Here is a 13,005-nt window from a genome sequence, read left to right on the forward strand (position 1 = left end):
TTTCTTTAATTGTGTTTTTTGGGTTGGTCCCAATAATATAACTAAAAGAATAATTTCCTAAGGGTCAAAGAGTATAATGGAAGAATTCATATAGCTAATCTGGATAAAGAAATAATTGAATAGCATTTCATTGATCCAAGTGAGAAGAATTCTTAGTTGTAAGACATTTTACTGACAGGAATCATGTGGGTACAGACGCCTCCTTGTACAGAGTCGGGGTGAAAGCCAGGTTCGTAAATGTCTCAAACACTCTGTAAGAAAGGCTGTTAAATGAATAATTATATTTTAGCACTTGTCATATAGTCATTAATTATAACATGCTCATTTCATTTTACATGCTATTTTAATGCTCACCGTTGTTAAATACTCTCTTGATTGTATGTATCTGTAGAGTGAAGTCATTCATGTACCAAACCAGAATCATTCTATGTCATTGAATGTAAAGTTTTTAACTTACTATGTCGGCTTTGCAATAAATATTGTGAGTTACTTCAAATAAAACTGAAGAATAGGAGCATCTGTCTCAGTCTGAACACAAGACTTACCTGAACACAGGAAGTTCAGGCAATGTGCCTGAAGAATCTGATCAGCAGTATCAGAGAAAACGGTGCAGCCTCAGTCTTGCACTATTTGCAGTGAGGCACAAGGCATTGACAGGTGAGCACTGGCTACTGAAAGGTTGATTTGACCCATGCCTCAGACTTGGAGAAGATAATGTGCTAAGTGCCCTGCTGAGGGCTGAGTGCTAGTACTAGATGCTGTTCTCTTTAACATTCCTGTTTCTGAGCTGCACTATTCTGCTAACAAGGCATATGGAGGGATGTTTAGCATCTTCGTGGCTCATATTGTTCTTATGCAAAAGGGTGTAATTACTCACTTGAAAAATAGCAGTGAGCTTCACTAGTATTGTGGGAGGCACATCTGACAGATGTTACCCCGGTTCAGGGCTCTTGTGGGGAAAAAAGGTTAAAATACAGTGGAAGGTGTGTTTTCTGTATGTTTACTTCAAGATCCACTAAAACTTGTTTCTTTAAAGGAATAGAAATAGTTCTTTCCTGATTCTATTTCAGATTGCATTTTTTATTTTCCACTGCAGATGTCCTGATCAGTTAGGATCTATCCTAAATGCATAAGTCTTTTCGTTGTGAGTATGGTTCACAACAAACTGTGTATTTAATGGATAATGGATAATGTTCCATCTGCTCTTTGGGAGCCACAACTGACAGTGAGTTAATCATGAAGTGAATGCCACTGACGTTGGGTGGGACTGGTGTTAGAAAAACTTCTCTCTGATGTGAATGAAAGGATTTCTGTTTTCTAAAATGTCCAAAATGACTCTTCTGCAACTTATGGTGGGAAATACTGAATTAACAAGATGTTATTTACACCCTGTCTTCAGTTCAAATAACATAAAATATTATACAGTGGTCAGTAGTAATCTAAAATTATTTTCCAGCTGTTGTGAGTATGTTTTTAAATACTGGAAAACCTTTTTCTTACCTAATAGTATGTTTTATCATTCAGTGGTGACTCATGGCAAGTTTAATAATTCCATGAAAGACATTAGTACACAGATTTTGTTAAGATTTCTGTTCTTTGTTGCTTTTAGTTCAATTTTAGGTCTTTAGTATGAAAAACATCAACTCATTCTTTGGTTGTACAGACCATAGGTAACGAACTTAACAATGCCTTGCTGTAGATAAGCAAAACAGTGCATTCCCTGGAGCTGGGAGCGTAGTGCATTACATGTATGCTAAATTCATATGTAAAGGAATTGTATGAGTAATGAAGCCAATTACAATGCACCCACATTCAAACATCTCAGGGAATTTAACTAAGAAAATTAGTCTGCCTCAGCTCTGAGTTGAGGTAAATTATGGTATAAATTTAATGTAGTTTCATTTTTTTTTGCAGTTTGTGGTTCTAGTACAGTTATGAAATTCATTTCTCTGAAATGAGATTTTAAGTATATGAATGAAGAAAGATGCATTTGCATGAAGAAAGGGAAGAGAAAAAAATCTAGGCAGAGACTTTACAGGAAACCATGACTCATTCTTTGTTTATAAACTATAATGCTTGGTGTGTTTCACATTCTCTAGTTAGGTTCCTTTTATTTTATATTGCTGGCAAACTTTGAACCTTGGTAAAAAGTTTGAACACTGAACTACATTTGAGCACTGTTTTTATTATAAAGAATTGTTGACTACACGAATGTTATTCTGGCAAGTAGATTAACTGACTGTCAAAATTTGCCCAAAGGAGTTAACAGGTCCTGAACACAAACACACTGGTGAACCCTTTTTCAGGATTGTTACCACTGGTTTTAGGGGAAGGTACAATATATTTCCCACAGTAATATAATAGTACTCACTTTCTCTTGCAAGAAGCTGAAGGAATCTTTGTTGGTTTTGCATATCTACTTTTAAAATCAAATGAGCTGATGCATTTGGCATATGTTTCAGTTTTCTCATATCTAGATTACAGTTAGCAGGAGACCCTTGTTTTCATAGTTTACTCATACTAAAAATTAACTTTACTCTTAGGGAGAGAGAGAAATGTTGATATTCAGAAAGTCTGCATTTCTCCTTTGCTTGTTATTTTTCCTCTGTGGAAATGTTATTTGCAGGTGAGTTTTCTTGTGGGTCTCCTTAAAGTTTTGCTAGAAGAAACTTCCCACTAGTCTTCTGTCACAAGTACATGTAAACTTGGCACACTTGGAAGGATGTTATCACAGTAAATGGAGACTTGGGAAGAAGTGTGTGTTGTGTTGGGGAGATGGTGAGCTGGTATAAGGGGGAAAATAATGCAAGTTATTTTTATGTAGAATATAAAACCCTCTGAGTCTTCTTGTCTTTGAAAAACAGTACTGTGTATTGCAAAGGCCACAACAGAATCTAGCTAGGAAAAAAAAAAAAAGAAAAAAAAAGAAAAATCAGATCATTACTATATGTATTACATTTTGTGAATATCTTTGTAACAGAAAGATAAGAGTGATCAAAATGTTACTGTATTAGAATAATAGACTTCTGAGTCACGCACAAGACATTTTTTGTCTATGGCCATGTTACATATCTGAGGATAGAGCTGAACTCAGAATTTCATTTATCATTATTTGTAAGACTTTAAAATGATGAATGTCAGATTTCAAGACATCTACAGGGAAACTATTATTTAAAAGCAATTTTCACAATCAGAAAGAAAAGCTCTGGTATTATTAGTGCTGGTATTTTAAAGAAACAGTTTTATAAGATAATATATAATCACCCATAGAGTTTTTGCTGTTGCAGCTTCTTTTGTATGCAACCTATATATGACTGAAGAGCAAATAGTTGATAGAAAAACATTACAACTCCCAGATACTGATAATCTCTAAGGGAGAAATGCATGTGTGTATACTTCCAGGAAGTTTTCATGTCACTCAAACTGGATGCCAGTAATCTAATGACAAAACACAGAAAATGTCAGTAAGTGTGGCTAGAGCTGAGTATTTTAACCAATGAAACTGAAGTTCCAGAAGACTAAGAAATAGCTGAACTTGGAGACCACGATGAAAGGCAATGCAAAATACTTTCAGAATCAAAAATGGAACAACTCCCCCAACTTATTGTATCTAAATCAGAATTGCCTGACAAAAAAACCCTTTAAAAAGTAACACTTATTTTTCATACACTGTTTATCAGAACAGGACTATAGTTATTCCTGTTGTCTTGTAATGGTTTCTCTATTATGTATGACTGATAGTTGTGATGGTTGTTTAAAATTTGTTTCAAGTTCATACTCTTACACCTACATAGAAATTTAAAATTGGATTTGAACATGAATTAAGAAGAAAAACCTATGTAGCATAGAAGTAGTTGTCATAGATTCTTGCCTATTAATTCCAGTCTTTTAGCTGAGAAATGTTGTGTTTAGGGAAAACTGATACAGCCTGCCATGTTCTTCTGATTCCTTTTAGCATAGCCTCTGTTCTATTAAATAACCATTTATTTTCCACGGGGAACTGCAGCTTAGCAGAGAAATTCTTTTGGTCATGATCTTGCTATTGCCCAATAGCCATTCTTAACATATGCCTTAGTTACTCAAGTTTTCCTTTTTGGATCATTTTCAAATTATAAACTATTTTTTTTGCTATATTTAATTATTGTACCAAGTATTTAAATGGACATACACACGTATTTTAACCATTATCTTGAAAGAGGTTAGCCTTTTTTTTTTCTTCTTCATATTCTGTAGGCCATCTGTACTAAGTCCCAGGCTTTTTATTACCCTTTTCCCTCATAAAGAACAACAGTATGCTTGGTAAGTAGTCGCTCTATTGTCCAACATATAGTTGCCATTATATGTGTACTTTTAGAAAATACAATTGCAGTGTTTTCCAACAGAGACTGAAATTCCATCCACCGGGGCCAATAATAATATTGCACTGGCTCAAAACCAAAGAATGCCGTGTTTTGACTTACGTATCTCAGTGCTAATTTAGCATCATATATCCCAAAGGAATTTCTTTCTCCTTTTCATTTCCCCTCCCTTCCTTTCCTTCTTATCCCTCCTTCCCTCGTCACTAAAGATCAGGTAGAATAAAACAAAATACAGCTTCTTCAGAAGATTTTTTATTAAATGGGAAAACCAATGTACCTAGGAGACTTTAGTATTTGTATTTTTTGGTATTTCTACTAATTTACTTTTAACTTTGTTGGAGTTTTAAAATATAGTACGATATAAAAGAAGTAGTAGAAGACTGGGAAGCTTCTTAAGCCAAGTTCCTGTGCTCCAGTCTGAGCAGGAAAGTCTTAGCAGGGAAATTAATCTCCTTTGTGACGGCATTGACGTAAATCTCTGCTCAGTTTGTGTGTGCATGTAAACAAGGAAAGCAAGAGAGAATAAAACAATTTTATAAATATTCTTACTTATGAGTGGTAAAATGGGAAGCCAGAACTTGAAGTTCTGCACAACTTTTGCACAGAGCTTTACCACATGCACTACGATAGATCCCCTAACATCTGCCAACTTTTCTATCTGCATTCTGAATGAGTCACAATCATCTTCAGTACTGTCTTATTTTTTTAAGCTTGGAGAAGTCATTAGGTTAAGTTTTAGAGTGGGTTTTGCTGAACAGCAACATGAAGAAAGGGATTGAGACTGTCCTACACATTTATGTACACAGAGTGCAGTAAGCGGTTGGGTGAAAAAGCATTCTGCCTGATCCATACAGGACAAACTGTGCTATGGAGAATGTAGGTAACTATAATTTATCTCTTAAATCATTACACAAACATTTTTCTGGTAGGTAGTATTCTATATTAAGTGTGATGTGCTTATGATAAAGATTTCCCTTTGTATGGCAGGCCATCACAATATCTCCTAGAGCATTTAACTTCTGTCTGGGAACAGTGCAAGACATCAAATACCTGGGCAATTTTATTGGCTTGATATGGACAGATTCGGAGACCCTGCATGTGGACTGGAAGCTATTAAAGGGGGTGCTGAGAGACATATCCCTCTCATTATAATGAAAAGCCTGTGACAGCTATTCTGTCTTGTAGAGTGCATTGAGCTCTTCTTGAAGAGAAGACTCACCCTTGCTGAAGTGACAGTGATGGCATAGATGGATTTCACATCTTTCCCTCCAGTTTCTTTTGCATCGAGCTTAAATGCTTACCCTGTGTGCAGACTTTATGGACTGGATATAATCCACCAATCATATAAAAACCTAAATAAAAATCTTGTAGCACAAGATACACTGGTTTTCTGCTGTAAAAAGTTTCCTCTTCTTGTGCTAGTTAGTCATTTAATCACATTACAATTTTCATTAAAAGTGAACTGGTGCAAGGTATTGTACTGAAAAGTAAAAGAGAATTCTTGTCACAAGTCCTGCTTAAGATTTTTGTATTTCAAACCTATACATAAAAAAAAAAAGGAAAAAGAAAAAAGGAAGTAGAGAAGCATGTACAAGTATGTTGTCTCCCCCCTCCCCCATTTCAATTAGTCAGAAAAATAAATGGATGCATGAAACTTAGCTCTCTGCTTGTTCTTTTGTTGTTCAAGAACAATAGGGGAAAGCCTCTGACCCCTTGCTTTCTTACGGAAGCAGAGCAGAGATTTTGGCATTTAATGGATTAGCACTTTAAATGCTGCACTTAATTGCCGGAATTAGGGACCAAAGTTCAAAATTTGGATGAAGTTGCGAGTAGATGAAAGAGTCAAAAGCCCAAATGATATGGTTTGTTAGTAAATGGTTTCACACACACAAAAATCCTAAACTAAACAGCAGGTTCAGCTAGTAGCTGATAATAGCAGTTGGTTACCAAAGAATTTTAGAACAGTGAGGTTGGTAGGTGTATTTGGAGATTATTTACTCTACTTTCTTCTCCAAGGCAAGGTTAGTAATTTCTGAAGTGTGTTTCCACAGCCTTTTAAAGTCTATCCTTGAAATCCTGCTCATTGTGATTCCTTGTATAGATCCCCTCAGCAATTAATGTGCTTATAATGTGATTATAGAATCATAGAATCACAGAATAGTTAGGGTTGGAAAGGACCTTAAGATCATCTAGTTCCAACCCCCCTGCCGTGGGCAGGGACACTTCCCACTAAACCATGTCACCCAAGGCTCTGTCAAGAGCCTTGTATTTTCTATGAAAAGTATTATTTCCACCACTGAATCTTTATTACCACAGCTTTATAGTCCTATGAGCTATTTTGCAGCCCATTATTTCTTGACCACAAGGATAAGGAAAATAGTCTGTTTCCAAAAGCTTACACGGCTATGTTTATAATCTGGAAGAGTTCTAGTTGTGTTTGCTTTTACTTTTCTTTAGGGTACATTATGTGTGACTTTATGCCTCTCCTCATATGAGGTGTTTTCTAGATTTCTGTTTTCTCAAGGTCTAGTCCAGTATGTCTCCGCTGAATCATGTTGCCCCAAAGCAAGAAACAATGCTTCAGGTGAGCCTTAGGAATACAGAAAGAATGGGAGGTTGTTCTTTGGGATGATACTGCCTTTTATATGTCCCAGGATGATGCTTGGTCTTTTTTTCATAAAACTGTAATAGTATGTTTAGTTTATTCATGATGATTCACTGCTACTTCTCATGCATTTCTGAAGAAGTGCTGCCTAGCCAATGGCCCCTTATCTAGGAGATTATTTCCTTGTGTATGCGGAGCTTGGTATTTTTTGTATCCTCTTTTTTTTCTGATCATCTCTGCAGTTTGTCAGGAACATTCTGAAGAGCTTATTAGCTTAATATTGTCAGTGCTGGACTAAGTATATGGCCTATCTCCATCCAAACCACTAAAGAAAATAATATTGCATAGGGCTAGCCATGGGAGAGCAAGCTTCTTAGATAAATTATCTTTTTCATTTGACAGAATTACTACTCTTTCAGCACAGTTTACCAATTATTTTTCTCACTTACATTCCAACAGTTTCATAAAGATTTCTCCTTCCCTGTATGTGGTTGATTGTGCATTTTTAATTTGTCTTCCCTTTCTGTTGGTCTCACACCTGTCTGTCTTTCTACAGAGGTAGATGAGCCCTTACCCAGCAATGCCTACACATATCTTCATTAACCAACAGATACTTTAGCTAGAAAGCAGAAATAATCAGCTGTCTGACAGATTGCTGGTTCTTAAATTTACCATCTTAATTGCCTATATTTTTGAAATTAAAGTAGGAAAAATAATTACGTTTCTGGGCTTCTGTCAAAGAGCTACAGATCCATAAGAAATATGTGGCATAAACCAAGCAGAATTAAAATACTTTGGGTCCTAGCTCACATGTAGTCCTTTACCTTGAGACATAGTACTAGGTATCAAATTACTTAACTATTGTTGTAGGTCTTGAGGTTAGGGAAACTCAGGTTTTGTGAGTGGTCAACTCTTACATGCTTTTAGTCCCAGAAGTTTGCTTTCACATGAACATATGCGTGGGAGATGAAATAAAAATAGTTTACATTACTTAGAAACAGCGATGGTCATTGGTTGCAATGGGCAAATGACAGCAGCAATAACTGGAAAATAAACTGAAAAAAACCCAAACAATTCAGGAGTGTTCTGCTTGAGTTTCATCCAGTGTTAGCAAATTAAATAACATACGACTAGGGCATCATTTTAATAGTGGTTTACCATTCTAATTACTGCTGAAAGGATTAGTCTGAAGTAAGAAATATGATTAATGTTATCTACGGAAGACTTCTGAAAATTGCAATACTGCTTTCAAGCAGAAGGCTTTCTTATTCTAATAAAAATGCACCTCTTCAGGCATTCTGTGTATCAGGTCCAGGTATATCCTACAGTTGACTGATACTGCTCCAATATGCTCTAATATTATAATCTGCAAAAAGTTACCTCCTGGTAAATTTTACACGTGTGATTTTTCCACTGAACAATACAGGGATATTCTCAGTGGGACTCAGGCTTCAAGCAGTCTGGTCAATCTATCATACCTTTCTGAAGTGCCCTTTCTTGGAGAATTTGTTTGAATACTTATTCAACATGTAGACACGATTAGAAGGGAAAAGTCAGTGGGTTGTTACTGTGTTAAATGAAAAAGTGGTCCAAAAAGCCTTTTTGGAAGGTGAAAACCGATGCAATTAAAGTGAAGTTCTGTGGCCATTTTATATTAACATTTTCTTTCCCTGTCTTTTTTTTTAACAGTTTAAAATTCCTAGAAGCCAAAGTAATTACACTGCAGGAATTTCAGCTCCCCTAAATAGTACTTTTTACAGTGCCATGTTTCAATGGAAGGCCCATGAACAACAATGTGCCTTGGACCAGGCCCAGAAAAATTTGCTTTTAAGATGCATAGTAGTTTCAGGACTGATAAAACTGCTAGATGAAAGGTTGGGGAGTTCAGTGGAAAAATGTATTTAGTATAGCTCTCACTGAAAGTTTGGAGATTTTTTCTTTTCTTTCTTGAAACTCTCAGAAGATCTCAGGATTTTTACCCTGAGCTACAGATAATCCCTCTGAATACCAGAAGTAAAGCAGTCCTACGTACATAATGTGAAGCAGAAAGGGAGGTTTCTTTGTAATTTTCAGCTTTCTCTATAGAGGGTGAGTGAACACACTTCAAAAAGCAGAAATTAGTTTGAAATTCTAAAACCCAGAGCAGGAAAGCTACATGAATCTTGGCAAGCAAGAATAAGTAAGATTATGACTACATGAGAGGCTTTAAAAATATGACAACACTCTGCACACTGCATGTTGTTGAAGGAAGTTCTTCAGATCATTCAAGATCTTGGCAAGAACTAATCTGTGATCTGGAAAAGGTAATTGCTTTCCTGATGAAGATGTATTTTTCTCTGCTTCTCAAAGGATCAGGAATGAAGAGTGGGGCAAGGTGAAACCTGAACTGACACAAAATAACCGGTGGTGGCTTGACTTATAATTTTTGCTTTAGTTAATTACTCCATGGCTGCATCAAGAAAATACTTTTTTATTGTGTGGGGAGCAGCTTCTGGGCCTTTTCAGGCTCACCAAACTTGACACTCTCACTATGTTGTATAAGCAGTATATATTAGCTGTAGGAAGAGATTTTACCCATTTCAGTAAAATCCACTAAACCACTAAATTTTCCTTTGTGGAAATACTTATTACTGGAATATTTGCTATATCTGTATATAGTATTTTTTAATGGAATTGTTATTAAGTTAATAATTACTTGTTCATAAAGTAATACAGACTTTCTTGGTCATGTATAGTCTTAAGACACGTCTCAGTTTACTTATCTTGCCTTTTCTGCAGACTTACAGTATCCCTCAAACTTAATTTAATACTACCCAGTGCTATGCACTTAACTGTGTCAATCTACCATACTCCTCCTATCCCTGCAACCAATAATGCAATTGCAAAAGCTACTAACCTTCCTGATCCTACTTGCTTCGTATCAATAGCTTCACTTAGCACATACTTAGTGCTTCTCAGGAGTCAGGCTGCAAGGAAGCTCCAGTGCTGGATCACAGGGAAGCAAGAACCTTTCCACTTTTGGTCCTTTCCTCCCCTGGCAGGAAGGGGGCACACAGTGCCAGGGTACCGTCCTGCCACGGTGTGCAGCTTCACACGTGATGATGGCTTGCTGCTGGTTCAGTGCTCTGGCTGGGTTCCATCTTTTCCGTATAAGCTGTGTGCCGGCACAGCTTCATTATGGGCCCTTTGACATGCCCGGGAAATGGCATCTCACCTGAACCACTTGTGACTTCAGTTTACTGAGGAGCACGGTCAGCTGCTTCTGCTTTATAGTTTTGTTTACAGCCTGTGTTCGCTGCGGTTGAATTCTTCCTGATTTATGTCAGTGTGATGTCAGAGCAAGCCTTTCAGTTTGGATCTCTGTTGAAATCTTATCTTGCAAACAGTAAGAGTTTGCTACTGTCAGTATCTGAACTTGGTAATTTTTGTTTTCCTCCCTTAAGTAGCATTGGTTTGTTTTATGTACTGATGGTCCTACCAGCTGCAAACACCATATTCTGCTTCAGCCAAGTCTAGGTTATTAGGTTATGAATGCTAAAAATTATGAGCAGTGCTTTAATTTGCATAGTTATGTCCACACATCATCCAGAGTGAATAAAAGCCAGATTGCAAAATAATTACAATCTCTTGAAGCAGAGCCAGCCTCACAGACCAGATCCATCTGTCTTCATTAATTTGTATACAGTCCTTTTACCAGAACAAACTTTCTGAAGGTACTCACATGGGAAGGCTGAAACAGCTGCACAACTTTTATTTTGAAGAAAAAAAAAGTTGAGCCTCAGAACAGTGTGTTTAAAGAGAGAGAGAGAGAGTGACTCTGCATTTAGGACTTTGACCAGCATGTGTAAGAAATGCTCTCATGGCTGGAATAATCTAACAGTTTTTTACCTGGATAGCCCTTGGCAAAGCTCCTCTTTTTCCCTTGTACAGTTGAAAGGAATCCAGTGCGATTCTGTGCTTCAATCAGCTTGACTCCAGTTTTGCACAGCCTGCCCGCTTTGGTAGCGCACGGCCGTGCCTGGCTTCTTGTGGCCTCTATGGCCCTTTTCTGCTCCACTGTCAGAAAGAGGGAGGGAGGCTTCCCCCAGCACCAAAATATCATTCTGTGTGCTCTCTGCAGCAGAGTAGCAAAGAACAAGTTTCCTGGTTACTGCCTCATCTTTTTGGAGTTACTTGCTGGAAGAAGTCTGTTTCCCAACTTTAAATGGATGATTGTGTTACAATCAAGAAAAAGCATCTCCAAAGACCAATCTTTAGGTAAGTGATGCTATTATTAGCTTGAACTGAAAACATTATGAGCTTTACCTTCTACATCCTGTTTGTTAACTTAAAGTTCATATGCAAATGCACAAAAAATTGTTCAAGAGAAGAGTTTACTGTTGTGTAGCCTAGTAATGTATCAGGGGGTTTTGGTGCTCAGAATATATTTTTTTCAGTTGTTGAGACTTTATGGAAGTTCTTTTTCTTCTTCTCCCTATAATCTACGTTCTCAGAAGTTTTGTGTGGGATTGTCTTTGTATGAAAGAGGAGCAGCATAGCTCTTGAAAACTTTTTTGTGTGTGTTTTGTTTTCCTACAGCTCTGCAGTCCCTCAGTGTATTCTGGAATTATAAAGCTGTTTTGAAGTGGAACAAGGTTCATGGTTGGTTTAGCTGATTGTGTCTGGATGGCAGAACTGTAATAGTTGAAATGATACACCTTTCAGTGTAAAATAGCTTGCTTGCTGGGATGTGCAAGCAAGTGCTTAAAGTATTACTAATCTGTAAGACTTTTCTGAGAGAAAGGGTTGAAGTTTAAAGAGTAACAAGCTGGAGTTTTTTGTGAAGTGGTTCTTCACTGTTTCTTATATATGTTAGTTCGATCTAGGAAACATCTTTCTGATTATTCTGTATTTTAAAGTCAAATACAAAATTATTTTTACAGATGAGGATTAGATCTAGTTTACTTGTGCTTTTTACTGCGGGAGAGCCCTCTCTTTCCTTTGGCCAGTCCTAGCTTCAGACAAAGTGATCTTCACCAGGAAATAATGTTTCTCAAACTATTGTGAATAAGGATGCAGTGTCAGTAAGGTTAAATAAACCTGCAATAGTTCACACTTCTGTTTATGGCTAGTGACATCCATAACAAAACTCCAGCTCTTATTGGGTGACATCAGCAGGATATTGTAACCACAGTGTTGATATGACAAATAAATATAAGATGGTCCCAGAGCAAATACAGGATTGTTATTTATTGGGTAGCCACTACTGATGTCATATGTTATGGAAGTACATTAACAGTTGGTATTGCAGCTCCAGAGTGAGTTCAGACAGGTAGCCATGCCAGGATTATGTCCTACTAATGTTACATGAGGAGAAATCTTTCCATAGTGTTACAGTTACAGTGCAGAAAGAGAATCTGGACAGTAAAAGGTTACTATGGGAGTTAAATGACTTCACTGTTAACCTTAAATCTGAATCTCCTGTGTGGATGTGCTATGCAATTTATATTGTAAATTAAGTTAAAGTAAACATTTTTCACTTTAATAAAGTGGAACTAAGGTTTTTCACAGAAAGTTTATGACTGATGATTAAGAGACATTTTATATTTTCCTCAGGTGGTGTTTTTTAAGCTAGTAGTTCAATTGAATATATTTCTGTTTGAACATCAATCATAATTTTTCAAGGATCTATGCTAATTACCCCATAAACTATAACGTAAGAATATTTTAAATGCACATTCTTCACAGTCTTTTATGGCCATTACAATTGCGGGTGAATAAGTGCATATTTCCTGAAGTATTTGGGAATCTGCTATAGAAATCTGCTGTAGCTAGTGTAGTACTGAACAGTTTGTAAGAGCTTTCTTAATGGATGTTTCCCTAAATTGCCTTGTGGGAGTGAACTTAACTCAATGAAATAGAATAAGTTTCAACATTTCTTACCAAAATCCATTCCTGCAAATCAGTTCTAAATACAGAACGGCAACTAAATACTGTTGGCATGCTTAATCCAGAGCAAGAAAACCCCTAATATGGAAAGCCCCCAAAGAGTCATGGCTCTGC

General features: G+C 36.7%; 1 protein-coding gene across 5 annotated transcripts in view; it reads left to right on the forward strand.

Moving 5' to 3' along the window:
- The window catches only part of PDE1A (phosphodiesterase 1A), a 228,392-nt gene that overhangs the window by 95,350 nt on the left and 120,037 nt on the right, over window positions 1-13,005 (forward strand). The window contains exon 1 of one of the 5 annotated variants that reach the window (XM_065670187.1): window positions 10,677-11,220. The exons of the other annotated variants lie outside the window; for them this stretch is intronic. Coding sequence (XP_065526259.1) covers window positions 11,168-11,220 — 53 coding nt within the window. The 5' untranslated portion in view covers window positions 10,677-11,167. Of the gene's footprint in view, window positions 1-10,676; window positions 11,221-13,005 lie in introns of those variants that run through there. 5 annotated transcript variants of the gene reach the window in all.

This window comes from Lathamus discolor, chromosome 3 (genome assembly GCF_037157495.1).
Source record: "Lathamus discolor isolate bLatDis1 chromosome 3, bLatDis1.hap1, whole genome shotgun sequence".
Classification (NCBI taxonomy): domain Eukaryota; kingdom Metazoa; phylum Chordata; class Aves; order Psittaciformes; family Psittacidae; genus Lathamus; species Lathamus discolor.